Source organism: Doryrhamphus excisus, linkage group LG11 (genome assembly GCF_037039965.1).
Source record: "Doryrhamphus excisus strain RoL-2023G ecotype Guam linkage group LG11, RoL_Dexc_Guam_v1.1, whole genome shotgun sequence".
Taxonomy (NCBI): Eukaryota; Metazoa; Chordata; class Actinopteri; order Syngnathiformes; family Syngnathidae; genus Doryrhamphus; species Doryrhamphus excisus.
In genome coordinates this window covers 9,039,178-9,064,842 of record NC_136367.1, presented here as the reverse complement: position 1 = coordinate 9,064,842, position 25,665 = coordinate 9,039,178, and the positions used below count along the sequence as shown (strand labels likewise).

At 40.6% G+C, this 25,665-nt stretch overlaps 1 protein-coding gene across 7 annotated transcripts in view; it reads left to right on the top strand.

Annotated features, from left to right (window-relative positions):
* The window catches only part of myo9aa (myosin IXAa), a 112,301-nt gene that overhangs the window by 32,249 nt on the left and 54,387 nt on the right, over positions 1 to 25,665 (top strand). For all 7 annotated transcript variants that reach the window (XR_009130882.2, XM_058078937.2, XM_058078939.2 and 4 more), the window contains exons 3-4: positions 25,346 to 25,440; positions 25,522 to 25,584. Coding sequence is in view for 6 of the 7 variants with exons in the window: in XM_058078937.2 (XP_057934920.2) it covers positions 25,346 to 25,440; positions 25,522 to 25,584 (158 nt within the window). In the remaining variant the exon portion in view is untranslated. The remainder of the gene's footprint in view (positions 1 to 25,345; positions 25,441 to 25,521; positions 25,585 to 25,665) is intronic.

Below are 25,665 nucleotides of genomic sequence, written 5' to 3'. Positions count from 1 at the left end.
TCTGCAAGAACAGTTACATTCCAAACTGATTCTTTCCGTTGTGCCGTACGGCCGCCGGAGACGGAGCTGCATCGCACGGAGCTCGTGTGAGTCTACAATAGTGATTTAATTCTTGTGGAATGCTTCTGGCGGCCACAACAGAGCTCAGTGTGAGCCTAGGGTTATACCGGTATAAATGCTAAACGTAAACAAGAGTTAATGACTGAGTGCCACGGCGGATATAAGATTAATCAAATACTGGCATTGTGAGGGAAAGAAACGTTTGGGTCGAGAAATATTTCCTTGGTGGACCGCTCAATCGTGGCACAAAATCCTTATAAACACTGAACAATCTCCTCCCGACATAAACAAGTTGAAAACGCCAGCTAAAGTTGGCTGAATCTCCTCTTCCAGAGCATAAATGGAAGCCATGGGGGTGAGCTTGTGTGGTTGTGTTTGCGCGACTCGGGCTCAATGAGTATATTTTCACCAGTTCCATTTATGAACCACAGTTTAATCTTCTACATTGAAGCATTCAAACCTTCCAGAACACCGCAACATCCAACATAGCACATTTTGATGTCCACTTTTGATCCATCTTTCATACTTTAAGAGTTGTACATACCATGTTATGGTTATGCTGCATGGTGGGGGGGAGTGGTTAGCATGTTTGCTAAACAGTCTGAAGATCGGGAAGACCTGGGTTTGAATCTCTGCTCGGGCATCTCTGCGTGGAGTTTGCATGTTCTCCCCATGCTTGCGTGGATTTTTTCCCGGTACTCCGGTTTCCTCCCACATTTAAAAAATGTCATGCATGTTTGGTTAATTGGAGACTCCAAATTGTCCATAGGTATGAATGTGATTGAATGATTGTTTGTCTATATGCGATTGGCTGGCGACCAGTCCAGGGTGTATCCCGCTTCTCGTCCAAAGTCAGCTGGGATAGGCTCCAGCATTCCCGTGCCTACCCATTGAGGATAAGCGGCACAGAAGATGAATGGATGGACATTATGGTTATGTTACAATTACTATCATCACTAGTTTTCTATATGAGATTAAAAAAAAACCTCTTCACTGTGGATGCTGTATCTGTTACAAGAGGTTCTGGATGGGATTCAAAATATCTGTGTATAGTGTATGTTCAGTCTCCGATGAGCCTCATTACTCAAGTGCCTCACTTAATAAGCTGTGGTTGAAGGTGATTACGTCATTTGACTAGAAAATGTTGTTAGAACATACAAAATCACAGTGCTTGGGTTGTAAAGTGTTATCTTATGGCTTATGCTTTTTTTTTCTTAGTGGAAAAAACATCTGATGTTAGTTTCGGCCTTACAGAAAGTGTTCACCTCCCTGCCATATCTAAATCAATGACCATAAAGTCCTACATTCTTTTGACTTTATTCATTGTGTACACAGTACTGTATACTATAATACTGAAGTTGAAATACCTTGTGGTTGCTCTCGCCTTCTGTTCCATGCTACCATGTAACATAGAGTGTAGGATGTTTTGGTTATTTTAAGAATGCAATGCCGCCTCTAGACTTCTGCTTTCCCTCATACTGCAGTTGAGCTAGATTTCAAAGCAATTTGTGGTTAAAAGATGCTGAACATAAGGCAGGCCTTTTTGGGATGGAGGGGGGAGCAGTGGGTTGCCCTCGGCTATCGACAACAGTGTTTATTATCAGTACTGATTGCTAGTGCTGAAAACGCTATCTTAGGGAGCAGATGATTGACTTTACAGAGCGCAACATAGAAGTTAGCCTCTTTTTGGACTCCTTGATCTAGTCTTTAACATCAGTAGATTCAGTGAATGTCAATGTCTGACTATTGAGTCTTTAAGATGGTCTCTTGACTTTCAAAATGTTCCTGAGCCTAATACCACTGGGAGGTCTCAATTAAAATGAATGGGACACCTCATGTAACTACATTTGTATAATGCAGTGCAGTTGGATGGTGATGAGGGTAATTATTACTTACTGTGTATGTATTGTTATTTTATTTAGTGTACCATGAGTGTACTATTACATTACTGAAGCTTAGTATGTGCGGTTCGTGTGTAAGAAGTGAGGTACTTCACAATTGCAAATACTGAACAGGAGAGCTGAGCAAATAGGATCCACCCCCTGGACGAGTACAATGCAAGGTGTCCATCGGCAAAAGCATCCCAGCTGGCTGTTTGTACGGTGTAATACTGTTTATCTTACCCACTCATAAATGTTTGTATTATGAGGAATGTAGTTGAAGAACTGCAATTGGTACTGTACATAGTATCTGCTGTCCGGGCTTGAACTTAACTTTTTTCCCAAGTAGTATGAACTTTTAATGTGGCATTACATTGTATAATTTCTGTGATGATTATATTTGAAACACCTAATGTTTCCATATCGTAAATGAATGGAAAACTCTGACTATCCCTGGAGCTTTTTATAGGATAATTAGCTGGCTCATCCGCTATGTTACTCTTTGAGAGCAGCCAAGTAGCTTGATAATGTAGCTGTTTGTCTCTACTCACAGATGGGCATACCAGAGTTTGCAGGTGCACACACACTTGCAAGCATCCTTCTCTGTACCGTCCACACACATGCTGCAATCTGTAATGAATGTCAAACTTGACCATCTGCCTTGACACACCTGTACAGTACGTCATGCAAAGAGTAGATGCACAAAGATGGCTTGTTTCTCAGGGGTGGTTGTTGCCTTTAGATGTTTCTGCATTTACTGAGTAAACACTGACCTCATACTTCAATTATGGAGGAGCTAAAGGAAGCCTAAACCACACAAAGACGATGTCACAAATTGTGTTCCCTGTCAAGTTTGGCCATTAGTGCAGCAGTTAGGCAAGAGTCAGAAAAGCAGGCTTGTGCTCCTGTGTTGTGGTCTACTTGAAAGAGACAACATTGTGACCATAGAAGTTGTGTGACAACCGTGTATGCATGTTGCATTATAGCCATGTGATCACACGAATGCTCAACACACACAAGTTCATGTTGGGGAAGAGCACAGCTGTGTACTGTGTACATTTTTTGATTATGTACCGTATTTTCTGGACTATAAGTCACACTTGTTTTCATAGGTTGGCTGTTCCTGCGACTTATACTCTAGAGCAGGGGTGGGCAAACTACGGCCCGGGGGCCACATCCGGCCCGCCAAGTGTTTGAATACGGCCCGCCCGTTCTTTCCAAAGTATTTCATTTAAAGTCAACATACAAGCTGGCATCATGGCGTGAGCCGACATTTTCATGGTTTGGCGGTTTTATCAATTTCGTTATTTGATGCGGTCTGTTGTTTACAAAGTGAAAAAAGGGACACAAGCACATAATAATAATATTAAATAATAAATGTATTCTTATTATTATAAATTTATAACGCACTTTACATCAAATAAATGATATCAAAGTGCACATATAGCAGATTGCATAACACTTTTACAGATACAATAATTTTGTTATTTCATGCGGTCTGTTGTTTACAAAGTGCTCCTGAAAAAAGGGACACAGGCACATAATAATAATAATAATAATAACAAATAATAATATAAAATAATAATAACAAATAATATAAAATAATACTAAATTTATTCTTCTTATTATACATTTATAACGCACTTTACATCATAATAATAATAAATTAATATAAAATAATAATAACAAGTAATATCAAATAATAATACATTTATTCTAATTATTATAAATGTATAACATACTTTACATGAAATAAATGATCTTAAAGTGCACATATAGCAGATTGCATGACACTTTTACAGATACAATAATTTCGTTATTTGATGCGGTTTGTTGTTTACAAAGTGCTCCTGAAAAAAGGGACACAGGCACATAATAATAATAACAAATAATAATAATATAAAATAATAATAACAAATAATATAAAATAATACTAAATTTATTCTTCTTCTTATAAATTTATAACACACTTTACATAATAATAATTAAAATAATAAAAATAATATCAAATAATAATAACAAATAATATCAAATAATAATACATTTATTCTAATTATTATAAATTTATAACGTATCTTTACATCAAATAAATTATTTTAAAGTGCACACATAGCAGATTACATAACACAGATTTAATAATTTCGTTATTTGATGCGGTCTGTTATTTACAAAGTGCTCCTGAAAAAAGGGACACAGGCACATAATAATAATAATAATACTAATAACAAATAATAATAATATAACATAATAAAAAATATATTCTTATTATAAATTTATAACACACTTTACATCAAATAAATGATCTCAAAGTGCACATATAGCAGATTGCATGACACTTTTACAGATTTAATAATTTCGTTATTTGATGTGGTCTGTTGTTTACAAAGTGCTCCTGAAAAAAGGGACACAAGCATATAATAATAATAATAATACAAATAATAATAATAACAAATAATAATCAATGTATTATTATAAATTTATAACTTACTTTACATGAAATAAATGATCTCAAAGTGCCCATAAAGAAGATTGCATGACACTTTTACAGATACAATAATTCCAGCTGGACTGTTTTGTGTAAAATATCGAGTCTGGCCCCCCCGCCAATTTTGTTAAATCAATGCGGCCCGCCAGTCAAAAAGTTTGCCCACCCCTGCTCTAGAGCGACTATATATGGAAAAGCTGTTTATGTTCCATAAACACTGGACACCTTTTCTGTTCATGTTTATTTTTTGTGTAGCTGAATAGCCATTGTGTTAGCATATCTTACACCTATTCAGCCTGTTCTCTATTCTTTTATTGTTAGAACTTGCCTTCCAAGAGGACGTAATGTATGTTTTGGTCAAGTAGTTTGTAAAATAAATTACCCGCCAAAAATGCAATTTATGTATGTTTTCTACCTAATTACGCATTTTTGGCCTCGTACGATTTATACTCCGGAGCGATTTATAGTCCAGAAAATACGGTAACTAATCCCTTTATTCCAGTGAAAGTATAGCAGATTTTTTTTTGGTGGATTTCAGGTGTAAAGTTGTTTGGCTTTTTGTACATCACATTTGTATTTGATGTGAGACAGACTGCCTGAAGTAAAGCTCGGATATTCTTGGATCGGCACAGGATTGGACTGAGGCCCCATGTTTGTGTCTGTAGGTCTATCTAATAGGATTGGCCTTCTTTCTGCCTTTGACCATGTGGCTTAGCGTTAGCATTGTGGTGCTAAGTGACTAACTGCACCTGGCTTGAATGGCTCTCCAGCAGTGCACTGCTAAGCTTGACATGTGGCGTACATATGGGCGTGTTGGTATAAAACCACCTGTTCCCACTTTGCATCACTATAGTTAAGTGTGTGTGGAAAGAGCTTTACCAATATGACCTGGTCACTGGCGAATGTCAATGAGGTCAAACCACTGCAGCTGAGGTCAGAGGTTAACTTTGACAATACATCTCATCACATGATGCACAGTTTCATTCCAAGCCAACAGATTTGTGAATACTTTGATGTCAAACTTTTGCAGAAGACCCACATGTGCGTTTGTCTGTTCAAATGTTTTGTATCGGCTGCACAGTAGCGTGGTGAGTGGTTAGCGCTCAGACCTCACAGCTAGGAGACCAGGGTGCAGTTCCACCCTCGGCCATCTCTGTGTGGAGTTTGCATGTTCTCCCCGTGCATACGTGGGTTTTCTCCGGGTACTCCGGTTTCCTCCCACATTCCAAAAATATGCTAGGTTAATTGGCCACTCCAAATTGTCCATAGGTATGAATGTGAGTGGGAATGGTTGTTTGTCTATATGTGCCCTGTGATTGGCTGGCCACCAGTCCAGGGTGTACCCCGCCTCGCCCAAAAACAGCTGGGATAGGCTCCAGCACCCCCGCGACCCTCGTGAGGAAAAGCGGTAGAAAATGAATAAGGGGAACACACACACAAAAAAGGTTTTAGTACAAGAAATTCTAAATTGCTTTATGAAAGTGTCATTTCCATTACTCACATTAAAATCCACTTAAAAGTGTCATGAAACCGGCTTTTAGATCGGTCACATATGCAAATCACACTTGATCACAGCGTGAGTGGAAATAATTGTAAAGATATAGTCTCCATGGAAAAAATACAAACAAATATTCCTGTAGCTAATGCTCAATTTTTGTGTAAATGTTTGTAAACTCTATTGTAGAATTCTTAATCCTGAACAAAATATCACTACTTTTCCTTCTGAATCTTGTCACAACTTTGGTAGAACTGGTTGTGTTATTCTTACTATCGACCGTTATGTTTTTTTTCCGGCCGATGCCGATTTTTTCCATCACCCTTCGCCGATGGCCGATTTTGCTTGGGCCGATATTTGTGGCCGATACTGCTTTTGCTCCCTCAATTTATGTATATGAAAAAATTACAATGATAACAAATATTCCAGGTCTCAAGTTCAAACAAATATTTATTGAAATGTAAACACTGAACACAGTAGGATTCATCTTTCTTGAACACACATTTAAACAGCATTATCAACTTTAAAAGGAATAAATATTCAACCATGTGCAAAACATTTCTGTCATAGTTGAAGTTTTATCTAGCATCCATGTGATGACTGCTCCTCTGCAGTGTGACGCGCACCCCACCCCCACACACAAACACATCACACTGACACAATTTAGTAAGATATATAAAACATTTCTCTCATCATTAAAAAAAAAAAAGTTGGTGTTGTGCACGCTAAAGACCTCTGATAAGCAGACAGGGCTGCTCCAATTCCTTCTGTGTGTGTGTGTGTGTGTGTGTGTGTGTGTGTGTGTGTGTGTGTGTGTGTGTGTGTGTGCATGCGTGTGCGCGTGCGTGTGCGTGCTCGGAGAGAGCGCACACACATAACACGACACGCATTTAACCTGAGCCCGGCGTTGGCTGAATGAAAGTCCTCCAAACACCATGGGACTGAATTGCCAAGGTTGCCATTAAAGCGGTGTTGGTAACAGCTGTACATATTAGCCTCCAACTACATCAACAGCTCCCTAACTCCAACGGGAGGCACTTTTAAAGATGAAGCATTCAGCAGAATTCCTGGTTTTCACACCCACAAACTAAACTATATTGTAGCGTCGCTGGGAGCACTTCCTGGTTCCCAGCGTGCTTTGCGGCACCGTCGATGTAAATAGTTGGTCAGTTTGTAGTTAAAGTTGCATAGTTGTTCATTCTTGTTCTGCTCAACAAGTGAGAGTGCTTTTATTCGTCTGTTGCGTTGGTATTTGATGTTTTTTTTGTCACACCATGACTTAAACTGTTATGCCTAGCGGTCACCCAGTGAATTGTGAAGGGCTATGTATGGTGTAAAAAACAAGCTTAGTCTTTTACTTGGCATTTATGTTACCTATTTCAAAGCAGGTGGCAATATTTCAACTAAGCCTAACTCTTAGCTAATGAGGCTAATTCAAAGTTGAAAACGTACCCTTGTTATGATGTGGCGGCGGGGTGCCGCCACTGCGTGTGTTGGAGGGTCCTCCAGCAACACAAAGCTTCCCGGCGGATGCTTTTATGTAAATCATGCGGCGGAAAAATATATTGGTGAACCCACGCGCGTATCGGCCGATACCGATTCAAGTAAAGAACGCAAATATCGGCCCGATATGCCGGCCGATGTATCGGTGGATCCTTAATTCTACCAATACAATCACTTTGTTTTTCACTGTTATTGTCTCTTGACTCTCATCCTGTGTGCTCTTGGCTGGTTGGTAGGTGTTCATTTGAGAAACTGGGAAAGACCTGGCCCAGAACTGACTGATCTGTAACAACAATTAGCAACAATCATTCTCTGTTAGTAGAAGGAGACCGTTGAAACTATACGTACTGAAGGAGGTTATCCCTTCTGTAGTAAAATGCCTGGAGCTATTTTACCAATGTGACACACAAGACAAAATGAAATCCTAGAATTTAGCGTTGGTTTAGACCTGTAACATTTGCTTTTTTGTTTGTTTTGGCCTTCAGCCACGATCAGGTTTTTTTCATAGCGAATAATCTTATGGTCATTGAAAAGCAATTCAAAAATAAACTACATTAGCACATCTGAGGGGTGGGGACAATTATTGAGATTTTTAATAACAGATTTTCAATATTACCTTTAAATCAAATTGCCTTTCTCAAGAGTCCAGAAACAGACTCCAGTCCAGACTCATCTTTCCTGCAATGTTTTGTTTTATCACACAATCATCTAATTTACGACTGTGTAGATGTGGTTGTGAGGTACTATATTAAGGAAAGTCAAATGCCAATGGAGGGACAAAATAAATCTGTGGGTAGTAGCTGATGGCACTGTGAAAATCAAGTACGCATTGACAAAAGCTTCAAGCGGCAATAAGATCAATGTTTGCTCTGAAAGATAGGTATGTGTTCCTAATGACTGAGCACATTTGCTTAGCACTTGTCAAAGACATCTACAGGCTGAATCATTCAACCCTCCATCACCATCCGAGCGCAGAGCTTAGTTAAAGGTGGCATTTTCCGAACGTGGGCCTCACATATATAGTGATGCTATCTTGCAGTTCATCTGGAAGTCCTATATGGTGACTGATAAAAAAACAAAAAGTATGATAGTGATGCATTCTGAAGTCATTATGAAGTCATCATTGTCAAAGTACTTGGACCTGAAATGATTCAGCACAATACAGTACAGGTATATATGTATGTCTATGGGAATGTGGTATGTGCAGCAAGTGTATCAGTGATTACATCACCAGAGTTTTGAGGACTGTAAAACCTCTTAGTCCAAGTCTCTGAGAGGTCCAAAGCTGTCAGGAAAAGGTTCTGTCACGCTTGTCCAACAACAACTGTCAGTATTAAAGTCTGTCTGCTATTGCATTTGTTTAATGTTGAAATGTTGGTTGATATTTGTAATCAATGTGCTGATGATCTTCAGGTCCCCAGCTCTCTGACCCTCTTAAACATTTTGTTCAATTTAACTGGACATACATTGGAACCTCAATTTGCATATCTGAAATGAATTTTTAAAAAGTAATTGTATTGGTCTAATAAAAAATACCCAAAAGTAATCAGTATCAGATTCAATAAAAAAAAGAAAAAAGGCTGGTATTGCCCACTATGCAATATTTTTGTCATTTGTCTAAAACGGTTTCTGAGATTAGCAGTGAATGTTTTCAGTTAATGAAGCACAATGTTCAGTGTGTACACATCAGGGCCACAGATGTACTGATGGAAAGACCACACCCATGTCTGTAGTGCCTCATTATGTTGGCAGACATTCAGTCTGAGGTTGTGTAAATGTGGGTAAAGTGGATCAATAATTTGAAAGTACTGCTTTCATGGTGGGTCAGTCACGCTTGTCTATCTTGTCATAGTCAGTGAGCATGGACTCAGGATAGTCTATAGCAGTCATATTGTACTTGAGCTGGACATGTCTTGTGTTCACTCACAGGCCTGATGATAAACCAAGCGGCTTAGCCCGGGCTCACACTGAATCTGTCGCAGCTCTGGTCCTGATGCAGTCCGGCTTGCTGTAAAGTGACACTCTCACTGACTCCGGTAGACGCAGAGGCGAGCTCCGCTCCAACTCCGGAAACCCACAGCTGAGAGTGCTCTGGCCTCTGCGGCGTCCATTTTTTTTCATTTTTCTTTTCTTAAAAATATTACAATTTTGTTGTCTAATCCTCATCGATGAGTGTTATCTCATTCTCATAGACCCGATCTCATATATCGTTTTATCTCGTGACACCCCCAGCTCAATGTAATTCAATTTGCACAGCAGACCCAGTCGCTATTGACTTTCTGCCTATTGCAGTTGTTTGAAACCATACCATGATGAAACAAACTAAATAATGCCATGCCTCTAGATAGAGACTAGGGTGCACAGATTTTGTTGCCATGGATGGGTCATAATTTCTGGGGAAGCAGAATTTGCATGTCAGAATCAAATTCCATTTGGACTTGTGTCGCAGTGTCGCAGTGAAATGGGTGCAGGGGCCACTGTGATATTTGAGTCAACAATCAGCTTTTGTTTTTGTGTGTTGGTGGAGTGACCCACTCTGAGCCAAGCTTGTGGGCTGAGTGGAAAGAATGGCGGCATTTCCTGACTGTCAAACAACAACTATTCTCCTACAAGTTTCTTCAAACCCCAAACCACCAAATACCAGACTAATGAGGATGAACCAAGAAGAGTTACAAATTGCATCTGCCTGCATATAGATCACCTGCACTGCACAGATACAGATCTGATATTAACAGCAACGATATGGTTAAAATATACAGTAGATGTTTTTATAAAATTACTGTATATACTATGTATGTATGCCAAACTGGCAAATACTGCATATTGTAATTTAGTCCTTAAAAGTGTATCTTGAAGCAATATAAATGTATTTATATTCAGAGGAGAAATGTCAGTGTTGCTCCTGTTTTTTTTGTGTGTGATTTGTTTTGGAACACACACATACACAACACTCCTTTTTCATAGAATTCATGTAAATTCCCGCAAGTGCAATGAATGAACAGAACACTAAATGTATTTCAGTTCATCCCATCTCATTACTGTGGTAGAACACTGCACTGTTGGTTAGCCCAGAATATCCCTGTAAAGTCTGTACTGAAACAAGCCGGTTCTCTGCTTGATCTCGTCTGATCCCCTGCTCCTGCTTGTTCCACCGCTCTTTGAACCTCTTCAGGTTTGGGAAAATTAGCTTCAGCGAATCCAGCTTTGCTCTCATCCAGGCAGTTCTCACAGTTGAAGAACCAAAGCATGTTTATGTAACGCAGGTCAAACGTTCAGGTGAGGCCATTTTTCTTTGATATTCACATGACAGCAGGTGAAGGAATAATTACCACGACCAAATAAAAGAGCAAAGTATGCACTGTTTACCAGTGTGAAAAACTGACACTGTAAATGGCATCATGACAGTGATTGAAATCCATCATGACTTTTACTGAAGGCATTGTCACAACCTGCATGTGAATATTCTCATTCATCCAGGTCATTGCACTCTTGATGCATTGAATCAATCACAACTGGACTGTTCAGGTTGTCTGCCGTGCAGCCCTTAAAGGGGAACTATTATGCTTAAAAAAAAAAAAAGCACCACCACAGCTTCAGAAAATCCTTGGAGAAACTCGGAGGTGGACAGTAATTGTTTATTTGCAGCTCTTTTCTTATATAAAGTTCTTTGCAACAGCCACTATCTGTCAGAAATAAAATGCACATTCTGTATCTGGAGTCTATGTATTGTCTGTTTAGTATCACATTATTATCAGTATGCCATAAACTTTATTGCTGTGTGCAATTTCCTGGTTATAAAATCCTACTTTTCAAACACAGTATGATGACAGAGGACTGTTTATACAGCACGAGGGAATGATAACCTTCTTGAAGGTTCATGCATATTGCCTGACAAAAAAATGAAAGTTTGATAGTTTACAAGATGGAACTGATTTTGGAATTGGCCTTTGTTACATAGGAATGTCACCACCACTCCCACCGCCTACCCCCCTTTGTTTTCAACTCCATTCCATTTGTATTGTATGGATAGGCTCATGGATAGCAGGGACTTTTATTTTTATTACACTTGGCTTTCATCTCCATTTCTGTGATGAATGTTCACTTCCCTTCTCAAATCTCAGGTTTTTTTTTAATTACACCAATTACATCATTATCCAAGTGGTTTTCATTGCTTGTTTTATTATTGCATTGTATTGTCTTCTCTTTGTTTTGGCAAAGGGTTATGTTTTGTTTCAGGATGTCCGCGATTGGCTTTTTTGTCAATAACGGATATGCTGATAGTATCCAACTCCCAATTTCCGATTCCGATATCAAGCGATACCGATATGTACAACATCCCATATGCTTTTCTTGATTAAAATTGTTGTAAAGTAACAGTACTGTTGTTTTGTTGGCTTCTCCACCCATCTCCGAGTAGATAATTAATGAATCACATATATTTTATAAGAATGCATTTGTGTTGTTTTGGTTTTGTATTCACTTACAGGGCAGCCCATGCAATATGGCGGCGGCGTTGATGTACGTATGTTCATCCGCGCTCGACGCAAGCTTTCTTCCCATTTTCCAGTATGCTTTGCTGTACTGTTATTGTAGGTAGCTAATAAGTTACATGTTTCTTTAAGACACTGTTGGTAAGAATGCTATGTGGAATATTAACCCACCAGTGAATTCAATGTGGCTGATGAGCTCATTGTGAGCGCTGATATTGTTTTGCTCATTTAAACCACAGAATGTTTAAGTGGCACAGTCCTACCTGCCTTTATGGTACAATCTCCGCAAATGCAATGGTGTGCGGTTCTCATTAAAGGGAAGATCCCAATGCCGATATTACCCGATATCAGATTTTCTGGCTAATATTGGGCCGATAAATATCTGTGGCCGATATTATTGGCCCTCTCTAGTTGACATTGTTTTATTGGTAAATTAAATTGTTGGTTTTAGTAGTTAACAGTGTGGCATAGGTGGAGATCTGTGGTCTTCTGGGGTTTTTTCGAGTTTGGTTTTCATGGTCTGCCTGACAGCTGTCATTCTATTTGAATGTATAAAGGTAGCCTCACAGCTATTAAAAAACACACCCAACTTTTGTGACGTGAATTCTTGACTGTGCAATACAAAAAAACAATGTGAAATAATCATTAATGACGAATGAAATTGACAAATTAACATTTCACATACTGTTTACCTTTCTTGAAAACTCTTGAAGTCTAGAAGTGTAAATGGCCAGGAGTGGGATGGTCACTCTGTCAGAGCTCCAGCGTTCCTCTGTGGAGAGAGGAGAGCCTTCCAGAAGGACAACCATCTCTGCAGCAATCCACCAATCAGGCCTGTATGGTAGAGTGGCCAGACGAAAGCCACTCCTTAGTAAAAGGAACATGGCAGCCCGTCTGGAATTTGCCAAAAAGCACCTGAATGACTCTCAGACCATGAGAAGCAAAATTCTCTGGTCTGATGGCTTTCGTCTGGCCACTCTACCATACAGGCCTGATTGCTGGAGCTCTGACAGAGTGACCATCGGGGCCTTGGTCACCTCCCTGACTAAGGCCCTTCTTCCCCGATCGCTCAGTTTAGAAGGCCGGCCAGCTCTAGGAAGAGTCCTGGTGGTTCCAAATGTCTTCCATTTACGAATAATGGAGGCCACTGTGCTCATTGGGACCTTCAAAGCAGCAGAATTTTTTCTGTATCCTTCCCCAGATTTGTGCCTCAAGACAATCCTGTCTCGCAGGTCTACAGACAGTTCTTTTGACTTCACGCTTGGTGTTTGTGCTCTGACATGCACAGTCAACTGTGGGACCTTATATAGACAGTTATTATATTTCCAAATCATGTCCAATCAACTGAATTTACTGCAGGTGGACTCCAATTAAGCTGTAGAAAGATCTCAAGGATGATCAGTGGAAAAAAGATGCACCTGAGCTCAATTTTGAGCTTCATGGCAAAGGCTGTGAATACTTATGTAAATGTGATTTTTTTGTTTTCTATTTTTAATTAATTCAAAACATGTCAAAAAAACAAATTTTCACATTGTCATAATGGAGTATTTTGTGTAGAATTTTGAGGTAAGAGATTAATTTAATTCAGTTTGGAATGAGGCTGTAACATGACAAAATGTAGAAAAAGTGAAGTGCTGTGAATACTTTCCGGATGCACTGTATATGGAATTTTCTGACGATATGATTCACTCGCTTCATGATACGATACGATAATCATTTAGTTCAAATCAATGCAATCAGGTATGATATGGTGCAATTTCTTTCGATATGATGCAATTCAACATGATGCAAATAAGCAAAGGGAAAAAATGGAATTCAGTATGGTCCTACAAAGGATTCAAGGATTTGGCTTTATTCCTTATGGGCACTTGGCAGTAAATCCAACTAAAGTGCTGTTTGTCTCTTTTACTATGCACCACTTCTTGATCATCCTTTTTGCCATCTTAAAACAGCAACAACTTTTCAAAAATAACATTTCGTACAATTTTACATTGGCTATGCAATTACAATAGCAGTGGTTCAGTGGTGGAGTAAAACAATTAACAAAAACAATTAAACAATTACTGCTGTAAAAAATCGAGTATGCTGTCTGCAAAACATACTGCTAATATGAATGCTTGGTTTTTCGGTGTCCGACGAGGAACTAGACTGGACTGGGAGGTGATGTGGTGTACCCTTCTTAAGGGGGGATCGGCATGTTTGTCCTGCTGCCGTTGTACGGCTTCTTAACGCGGCATTCTTTGCAAATGATGGACGTTTTGTCGAACTTTCCGCCGTTCTTTGAGAATCCGTAGTGTTTCCAAACATACAATTTCAACTTTGTGGGGTGGTTAAATATAGAAACTTCATTGCTGCTGCTTCCTTGCAAACGTCCATGCTGTTTTACTAGACTAGTAGTTGTATGTGCCTCAGAGCTTCCGTCCGTATTCAATACAAAACGCAAAATAATCATGGTGGGGAAGGGCATATGAGGTGAAGTTGAACATTAATAAAACGGCGCTTGCATCGGATTTTACCGATACCCACAAACGCATTGCAATGAATCTAGATTTCACCCGTCAATTGCATCCATACCCAGTGAATGAACCCAGTGAATCACACGCATGTACATTGATGTATCGATTAATATTGATTATTTTCCACACCCTTAGTATGAGAGTGACAAAAAGGGGAAAAAAAAACTGAAATTCAGCTAAGGTCTATGACAAGCCTGTCCCTTGACGTCTGTGTTTCGCTATATTTCTTATTTCACTGGACCATCACGTCAGCCCTCAGGGGTGTATGGTGGTGAGATTCCTAGAAATGACGTAAGACATCTTTTCTGTTGTGAAAAAGTCAGATTGTTTCATCTAACAAACAACCCTCACTGAACACTGGCATCTTTTTAAAAAGGATTAATCACATTATTGTCACTCTTTGTGGATACAGTGTTTCTAAAATGTGTTAGGATATGGTTTAGCGATTCACATTGTGGTGTCCCCTTACCGCATGACTAAAGTTAAATAAAGATAATTAAAAATGTCATCCTTCCTAGACTCTTACTTCTTAGATGACACATAGCCTCAGGTATTTTTCCATTGCAGGAGAAAGGTATTCTAATCTACCCACACACACATGATCCATTTTAGACCATGCGGCCATCATGCTGACACCCTCAGGGCCAGGTTCAGGTCTTGAGATGGATGCTTTGGCCAACTAAACACAGAGAGGGGAATATGGATCTCTGAGGGTACATTAGCAGGAACTTTGAGTGGCTGGTGAGTCCAACAGGGCCAGTGTCATGGTCCAAAATTGTGAGTCAATTAGAAGGCACTTTTTTCTCTTGTGGCCCATCTGACATCTATTAATAGGTCTATTAGAAATGTGGACAAAGCATTTTTCTGTTCCATGTAGGACCACACAGTCACATGGCAACAGTTCACATCGTTGTAATGAGTTTGTATGACTAAGAAATCGATGACTGAGAAGGAAGGATAATCCTTTTAAACTGGGCACTTGTTTTATGTCCACAGTCTCTTCATCCGTTTAAAACACTGCAAACTCACGGAGTCATGACCCTCGACAACAGTCTGCTTTTCAGTCTCCCTGCTGTAATGTTTTTACTGAATTTGAGTCAGACTAAACTGCTTGTTAAAGGTCAGGCCTTTGCTCCTCACAGGCACAAATAAGTCATCGTCATGATAAATGATGCATGTCTGTTCAACACAGCAAGATTCATGGCACACAAAGCTGGACAAAGTCTCCGTAACCACTCTGCCGTAAGACATAAGCCATACTATAGAAGACATAAACTACATTGCATTGTTCTATGTTGTTGGTTTTTTTGAAAGCCAATGTTGAATTGGTAAAGAATGTAAGAACCTGGTGTGAATTTCTTCTGATCACCGTTCCCAAGAAGGCACAGCTCTCATTTAGGGAGAATAAACAGTCATGAGAGAATGGACGAGATAGCAAAGATTTGAGCAATGTATTATTAGTTTTCGGTAATGGAAATGGTAATGGTAATTGTAATGGTTTAATTTCGTTTGAACATGCATCAGGTTACATTTGAGTGCATCACATAATAAGTAAGATATGGTAGAACCAGAGAGCAATAAAGAGCGTTGAGTGATTTCTGATTGAAAACAAATTTTGATTTGTTCAAAACTGAAATATTTCTCGCCACCTTATGTTGTATATTTGTAATATGAGGTTTCATCTATTATGATCCCCAGAAATGTATTTTCCTTCACCCTTTCAATGTTTACACCGTCCATTTGTATTTGCCGGTACGTGTCCTTTCTGCTGCTACCAAACAGCATGATTTTACTTTTAGTTTAGGACAATCTATTATTATCAAACCATCTTTTTAATATGACCATTTCTTCTCTGACCTTTCTAATTCTTCTGTTCTCCCTCCGGAACAAAAAGCAGTGGCATCAACTGCAAATAATACCAGCTTTAAGTCTTTCTTGACTTTGGAGATATCATTGATGTACAAGTTGAACAGTTTTGGCCCCAGTATTGACCCCTGGGGAACTCCGCACGTAATATATGAACTTGCAGATGTGTATTCTCCTAGCTTTACGTATTGCTTCCTGTCAGCTAAGTAGCTTTTGACCCAGTTCAGAACTAATCCTCTTATTCCATACCTTTTTAATTCAGTTATTAGGATGTCATGATTGATTGTATCAAAGGTTTTTGTCAGATCCATGAATACTGTGGCTGCACACTATGATCTATAGCGTTAGTGCTTTCCTCCCTAATTTTGATCAGTGGCATGGAGGTAGAAATGTTAGCTCTGTATCCATACTGACTTTCTGATAGTAATTCTTTGCCGTTAATAAATGTATCCAGCCTGTTGTTGAATAGAGGAAGAGCGGAGGAAGAAACATCCATCCATCCATTTTCTACACCGCTTATCCTCACCAGGGTTTTGGGGGAGGAAGAAACAACAGGAGATGAAATAGAAAACTTGAAGGAGGCTGTATTTATTTCAACGACAGACAATGGGCCTGTATGAGAGTGGGGCGATATATAGATATTTTACTTTAAACACAATGTCAAAACGGACCATATCATTGATATTGATATAGACTGGATTTGCGCTTCCTCCCTCATGCAGGTGGAGCAGAAGACCGGAAGATAGCAAACAGGCTAGCACTTCTGTGGTGGAAAAAGTTGGCAAGGAATACACAGTAACTCAGTAATATGGAGGTACTTTGAATCCAGAGTATAATAATAATTTTCACCACCTTAAAACATGGCACAAACTCCAATATGAGGAATGTGTGCAATGTAGTAGGTTCTGCCGTGCTCCTGTTTCGTTCCTCATGAAAGGAAAAGCAACTTTATCATATTGCTAATATAATGTCCCTGTTGCAACAGTGGAAAAAATGGCTTTAAAATTATTTACACGACAAGCTCTACCACACATGTACAAGGAAGTTAGACAGACGGCTGCTAAGCCTGATGCACACGATGACATGTTTTTATTCCTGGACATGCTTGTGTCTTCTAAAAACGTTGACCTAAAAATACTTTCAAGTATTTTTGAGTTGCTGACATGTCCTCTAAAACCAGGCACTCCTCCATATTTTTTTCTTTTGTTATGAACTGAGGATTAGAGCATAGCTAAAGGTTTGTTATAATTATGTTTGGCTTTTTCCATTCATTCATTCATTCATTTTCTGCTGCTTATCCTCACAAGGGTCGCGGGGGTGCTGGAGCCTATCCCAGCTGTCTTCGGGCGAGAAGCGAGGTACACCCTGGACTGGTGGCCAGCCAATCACAGGGCACATATAGACAAACAACCATTCACACTCACATTCAAAAACAAAAACATCCTGATGTTAATTTTAATAGTAACAAGGCTCTGGATGTTGAGGGACTGTCTTGGCTGACACGTCTCTTCAACATTGCATGGAAGTCGGGAACAGTACCTTTGGATTGGCAGACCGGGGTGGTGGTCCCCCTTTTCAAGAAGGGTGACCGGAGGGTGTGTTCCAACTACAGGGGGATCACACTCCTCAGCCTCCCTGGGAAAGTCTATTCCAGGGTGCTGGAGAGAAGGGTACGAGCGTTGCTTGTGGACCTGGAAAAGGCATTCGACCGTGTTCCCCGTAGCGTCCTTTGGGGGGTGCTCCGGGAGTACGGGATTGGTGGCGCGTTACTACGTGCTATCCGGTCCTTGTACAACGGGGCAGGCGTCTGGTTCGCATTGCCAGTAGTAAGTCGAGCCTGTTTCCGGTAAACGTTGGTCTCCGCCAAGGCTGCCCTTTGTCACCGATTCTGTTCACAATTTTCATGGACAGAATTTCTAGGCGCAGCCAAGGTGTTGAGGGAGTCCAGTTCGGGGGCCTTAGAATCTCATCTCTGCTATTTGCAGATGATGTGGTTCTTATGGCTTCTTCGGGCTGCGACCTTCAGCGTTTACTGGGACGGTTTGCATCTGAGTGTGAAGCATCTGGGATGAGACTCAGTACCTCCAAATCAGAGGCCATGGTTCTCAGTCGGAAAAGGGTGGAGTGCTCCCTCCGGGTTGGGAATGAGGTCCTGCCCCAGGTGGAGGAGTTTAAGTATCTCGGGGTCTTGTTCACGAGTGAGGGAAAGTGGGAGCGTGAGGTCGACAGACGGATCGGTGCAGCCTCGGCAGTAATGCGGTCGCTGTACCGGACCGTCGTGGTGAAAAGAGAGCTGAGCCAAAGCTCTCAATTTACCGGTGGATCTATGTTCCCACCCTCACCTATGGTCATGAGCTTTGGGTCATGACCGAAAGAATGAGATGGCGGATATAGGTGGCTGAAATGAGTTTCCTCCGTAGGGTGGCTGGACTCACCCTAAGAGATAGGTTGAGGAGCTCAGCCATCCGGGAGGGGCTCAGAGTAGAGCCGCTTCTCAGGAGTCAGTTGAGGTGGCTCGGGCATCTAGTCCGGATGCCTCCCGGACGCCTCCCTGGTGAGGTGTTCCGGGCATGCCCAGCCGGGAAAAGGCCCCGGGGCAGACCTAGGACACGCTGGAGGGACTATGTCTCACAGCTGGCCTGGGAAGGCCTTGGTGTCCTCCCGGTGGAGCTGGAGGAGGTGGCCGGGGACCGGGAAGTCTGGGCTTCCCTACTGAGACTGCTGCCCCCGCGACCCGGACCCGGATAAGCGGAGGAAAATGGATGAATGAATGGATGATAAAACAACTTGACACATATTTAGCTTTGATTTTGTCTCAAGTCACTTTGTGGATAAAATATGGGGATATAGAGTATATCATTTATCGATTTATTATTCAACCTAAATATACCAGGATATGAGTTTTTGGTCCCTATCGCCCATCCTTAGTCTATATATCTGATGCCAGTTGTCAAGTTAGTGACTTTGTCGCTATATATAGGGAGTATTTACACCCCTCTAGATATTGTTTTTTTTAAAGCCACGAGGGACAATTCTTTTGACTTTTTCTGGTTTTCTTGGGGACTATGGTTCATTCGTATTTCTGATCATATCGATTTTGCTTTTCAGGTTTTTATTTTACCCAGTTTTTGTCTTTCTAGTGTTATTCCTCTTGCCTCTGGAGAAAAAACATATTAGAAATATTTGACAAGTCCAGGAAGTGTAATACATTATTCCTATTAGAAAACGTGTGGACAGTGACCACAATGTGCAACATAACTCAAAACTCAAATCAAACCTCTTCTCTGTGTAGGCGGTGCTAATTGACTTTGACTAAACTCGCAGACCGGTCACATTACACAGAGTTTTGCCGTCATCTCAAGTTTGTCATTGGTCAGCCTTTGGCTCACTTGGTGTCCCAAAGCCAGGAAAAATGTTTTGACCTATTGCAGTGTGCGGCGTGGCCCAACAGTGTCTGTATAAACAGTTTCAGTTGCGTCTTCTTGACATTCGGAAAGGAAACAAGCTCTCATAGTAGTGTAAATGTAACTAATATGTGTTTACATAGGTCCATTAACTCCCCCAGGTCAGCCAATAATTGCTCTGTACTGTATATGCTCCACGTGTTACCTACAACATTATATCTTTTTACTGTACAAAACAGTGACCACAATTCATATTTTTGGATGTACAGTGCATCCGGAAAGTATTCACAGCGCTTCACTTTTTCTACATTTTGTCATGTTACAGCCTCATTCCAAACTGTATTAAATTAATCTCTTACCTCAAAATTCTACACAAAATACTCCATTATGACAATGTGAAAAAAGGTTTTTTTGACATGTTTTGAATTTATTAAAAATAGAAAACAAAAAAAATCACATTTACATAAGTATTCACAGCCTTTGCTTAATACTTTGTTGATCCACCTTTGGCAGCAATTACAGCCTCAAGTCTTTTTGAATATGATCCCACAAGTTTAGCACACCTATCTTTAGGCAGTTTTGCCCATTCTGCTTTGCAATAAGTCTCAAGCTCCATCAGGTTGGATGGGTGACGTCTGTGCACAGCCATTTTCAGATCTCTCCAGAGATGTTCAATCGGATTCAAGTCTGGACTCTGGCTGGGCCACTCCAGGACATTCACAGAGTGGTTCTGAAGCCAATCTTTTGAGATCTTGGCTGTGTGCTAATGTCTACTGTCTATATGGTCAAGGTACATGACCAGTCTACTGAGGTCAAGAGCGCTCTGGAGCAGGTTTTCATCCAGGATATCTCTATATATTGCTGCATTCATTTTTCCTTCTATCCTGACTAGTCTGCCAGTTCCTGCTGCTGAAAAACATCCCCACAGCATGATGCTGCCACCACCATGCTTCACTGTAGGGATGGTATTGGCCTGGTGATGAGCAGTGCCTGGTTTCCTCCAAACATGGCGCCTGGCATTCACACCAAAGAGTTCAATCTTTGTCTCATCAGACCAGAGAATTTTGTTTCTCATGGTCTGAGAGTCATTCAGGTGCTTTTTGGCAAATTCCAGACGGGCTGCCATGTTCCTTTTACTAAGGAGTGGCTTTCGTCTGGCCACTCTACCATACAGGCCTGATTGGTGGATTACTGCAGAGATGGTTGTCCTTCTGGAAGGCTCTCCTCTCTCCACAGAGGAACGCTGGAGCTTTGACAGAGTGACCATCGGGGCCTTGGTCACCTCCCTGACTAAGGCCCTTCTTCCCCGATCGCTCAGTTTAGAAGGCCGGCCAGCTCTAGGAAGAGTCCTGGTGGTTCCAAACGTCTTCCATTTACGAATAATGGAGGCCACTGTGCTCATTGGGACCTTCAAAGCAGCAGAAATTTTCCTGTATCCTTCCCCAGATTTGTGCCTCAAGACAATCCTGTCTCGCAGGTCTACAGACAGTTCTTTTGACTTCATGCTTGGTGTTTGTGCTCTGACATGCACAGTCAACTGTGGGACCTTATATAGACAGTTATTATATTTCCAAATCATGTCCAATCAACTGAATTTACTGCAGGTGGACTCCAATTAAGCTGTAGAAAGATCTCAAGGATGATCAGTGGAAAAAAGATGCACCTGAGCTCAATTTTGAGCTTCATGGGAAAGGCTGTGAATACTTACGTATGTAAATGTGATTTCTTAGTTTTCTATTTTTAATAAATTCAAAAAAAGTAAAAAAAAAAACTTTTTCACATTGTCATAATGGAGTATTTTGTGTAAAATTTTGAGGTAAGAGATTAATTTAATACAGTTTGGAATGAGGCTGTAACATGACAAAATGTGGGAAAAAGTGAAGCGCTGTGAATACTTTCCGGACTGTACAGGTAAGGGCCAGAAAATTAGAATATTTTCATAAACTTGATTTATTTCAGTCATTATGTTCAAAAGGTATAACTTTTACATTATATTTAATCATTGCACATAGACTGATGCATTTCAAATGTTTATTTCTTTAATTTTGATGATTATAGGTGGCAACAAATGAAAATCTGAAATTCCGTGGGTCAGAAAATTAGAATATTACCTAAGGCCAATACAAAAAAAGGATTTTTAGAAATGTTGGCCAACTGAAAAGTATGAACGTGAAAAATATGAGAATGTACAGTACTCAATACTTGGTGGGAGCTCCTTTTGCCTCAATGACTGCATTAATGCGGCGTGGCATGGAGTCGATCAGTTTCTGGCACTGCTCAGGTGTTATGAGAGCCCAGGTTGCTTTGATAGTGGCCTTCAGCTGTTCTGCATTTTTGGGTCTGGCATTCTGCATCTTCCTCTTAACAATACCCCACAGATTTTCGATGGGGCTAAGGTCAGGCGAGTTGGCTGGCCAATTGAGAACAGAAATATCATGGTCCTTAAACCAGGCACTGGTAGATTTGGCGCTGTGTGCAGGCGCCAAGTCCTGTTGGAACGTAAAATCCCCATCTCCATAAAGCAGGTCAGCAGCAGGAAGCATGAAGTGCTCTAAAACTTGCTGGTAGACGGCTGCGTTGACCTTGGATCTCAGGAAACAGAGTGGACCGACACCAGCAGATGACATGGCACCCCAAACCATCACTGATGGTGGAAACTTCACACTAGACTTCAAGCAACGTGGATCAGTCTGTGTGCAATGATTAAATATAATGTAAAAGTTATACCTTTTGAACACAATGACTGAAATAAATCAAGTTTATGAAAATATTCTAATTTTCTGGCCCTTACCTGTATATACTCAGAATTGTGGCATTGCATTGTTGTCAGCTCCCCTAGGGAATACATTTACAGCAACACACACGTCTTATTGATGTCCAACCCCCCCCCGCCCCCCCAAACACACACACACACACACACACTATTTTTTTCCTCACAATTGTTTTTTTTCCGTTATTAGTTCAATTTATTGCCTTTTACACTTCGTGTTTTACCACCATAGTGCATACTTTTGTGACAGTAAAATTTTATGTAAATGTAATTTAAATATCTGTTAATTAATGAAGTGGTTATTTATTGAGTGTCCAATTTGACCCAGTATTTCAGAATGGGATATACAATAGCTTGGCAAACTTTTATAATGGGATGTCAGCCTCTGCACATATTACGACAAAATTCCTCAACAAACTTGGCAGAGGCCAACATTCACCGGAAATGCTGGACTTACTGCTGGCAATGTGAACCAGGCCACTGCTCCGGTAGCACAAGAATTTAATAATACATAATAGAGTGCCACAAATCTCATAATCCAACAGTGTTCTGCGACTGGGACAAAAACCGCCTTGCACCTCTTGTAGCCGAGGTTCAACTAACGGCCTACCCTTCTCTCCAGCACCCTGGAATAGACTTTTCCAGGGAGGCTGAGGAGTGTGATCCCCCTATAGTTGGGGGGCATTCCCAGCACACCCTCACTACATGTTTGGGTCTCCCAACTCATCACCTCGGATGCATGTCTGATGATGTGACTACAAAGTTGATTTTATTAGCACAGAAGCTATAGTGGTCAAAATGATTATGTCTCTTTCTGCAGCCAAAACAAGCCAATGCACGGGATTGGGTTCACCAACTTAAAAGTTGGTGCTATTTTGTTTTGTTTTGCATGCAGCAAAGTCAGAAGCCACTCATAGCCCAGTAGAAATGCAAACAAATACATCTTTAGTAGTTCAGGACAAATCAATGCAACAATTTGTCCTGAGAGTGTGGCAGTAGGGATTCAGATATTGTTTATTGACAAGATAGGGCAACAAATGGAGTCTGGCACTGATAAAAGGGTGGGGCCATGGAGAGGTGTTTTCCAATTCCACCGACATACTGAGAGCAGCCCCAAGTGATTCACAAAGGAATTTGTTTACTCATGGCAAAGCTACAAATAACTGCAGGATTTATATTGGAAGAAAAACTACTTCCCCTGTAGGCAGCCATACAACATAAACTTCATGACAAAGGGAAATACAGGACTTCGTATGAAGGCACAACCACTACACATGTTACACATGTCCACACAGACCCCATTAATCACTTGTTGAGTCTTTTTTCAACCTAGGTGCAAGGCTAAGCTCACACTGCCAATTTGTTTTTCTCTGATTCAAGCAGAGCCAAAAACCATGTTATTAATCTGTCTCTGAATGACGCCATTCCAAACTCTGAAAGAGGAAAAGCCTGCTTTGTGCCATCCGGACTGACAGCATTGCAAGACAATGTTTGGCATGTTTCCCAACCCCATGTCTGTTTGACCCACAAATAAGTTCTTCACACACTCAATTTACTTTAAATGTGTCCTTTGAGCTCTGACACTAAATTCAATGTACCAAACGCGTCTAGATACGAGTTATTTTCCGACAACAATGATGGCTTAGTGTAAGGTTTTGCTGATTTCTTATTTTCTTGCATGTTTGTCAAACTTAAATACTTCAGGTGATCAAACAAATGTATAAATAGTCAAAGCCATCACAACTGAACACAAAATGCAGTTTTTAAATTAAACATTTGTTATCGAGGGAGGAAAAAGTCCATACATACATACCCTCCTGTTAAAACACAACAGTGATTTATCACACCGGAGTTCAAGTGGAAAAGCTTATGAAGCCATTTCTAAGCTTCGGGACTCCAGCGAACCTATCCACAAATGGCGAAAACATGGAACAGTTCTTACAGTGGCAAGTAAGAACTGCAGACCTTACTTGCCACAGTTAAGGTCAGTGTTCATGACTCCACCATGAGAAAACCACTGGGCAAAACATCCTGCATGGCAGAGGTCCAAGATGAAAACGACTGCTGAACATAAAGAACATTATTTTTGCTCGAAAACAGCTTGATGATTCCCAAGACCTTTGGGAAAATACACTGTGGTCTGATGAGACAGAAGTTGACATTTTTTATCAACAGTAAAATATGGTGGTGGGAGTGTGATGGTCTGGGGCTGTTTTACTGCTTGAGGACCTGGAAGACTTGCTATCATAAATGGAACCATGAATTCTTCTGTCTAACAAAACATCCGGCCATTTGTTCATGACCTCAAGCTGAAACCAACTTGGGTTTTGCAGCAGGACAATGATCCAAAACACACCAGCAAGTCCACCTCTGAATGGCGGAAGAAAAACAAAAAAAAATACTTTGGAATGACCAAGTCTTGACATGAATCCTATTGATATTCCGGGGGTCATGCAAGTTACTGCAAATGCTTGATAGCAGTTGTTGCTGCTGAGGTTTTTTGTTTTTGTTCACGTCTGCAAGGAGAACAAGACAACAAAATATCAGAACAATGTCGACTGGGGTGAGTCATGTCCGTTAAAATATTCAGATATGATGTTGGCTGGTCGTCAAAGCTCACTTGTGGTCATGTGACGGCAACTGAGCGATGTCGTCATCGGCAACTCGGCTGTCGACATGGAAAGGACAAGCCGGTGTTTTCAGATTTTCCCACTCTATAAGCCGTTTTTAAAAAATACTGTTTCAGGGAACCCAGAACGCCATTTCTGTGTGGGTGAAAGGCTGAAACATTAAATGACTTTTCTGTTTTGACCTGAAAATGTTTCAGTGTGGATTTCCCCTTACGCTTATCATGTCTCCCTCTCTTCCCTCTTCAGGCATTTGGCAATGCAAAGACAGCCCACAATAACAACTCAAGTCGCTTTGGCAAATTCATCCAGGTGAACTACCAGGAGAGTGGGACTGTGAGAGGGTAAGGAAACAAAAATGTGTATACATTTTACTGATGTTTACATTCATACATTCAAGCCTTTTTTGAAAATCATTGTTCCAGAGCATATGTGGAGAAGTACCTCCTGGAGAAGTCCAGGCTGGTTTACCAGGAACACAATGAGCGGTAAGTGTGTCTTTGAGTGGAAGATCCTAATCTCAAAGTACATTGATGTGTCACATTGCATTACATTTTAAAAATCATTAA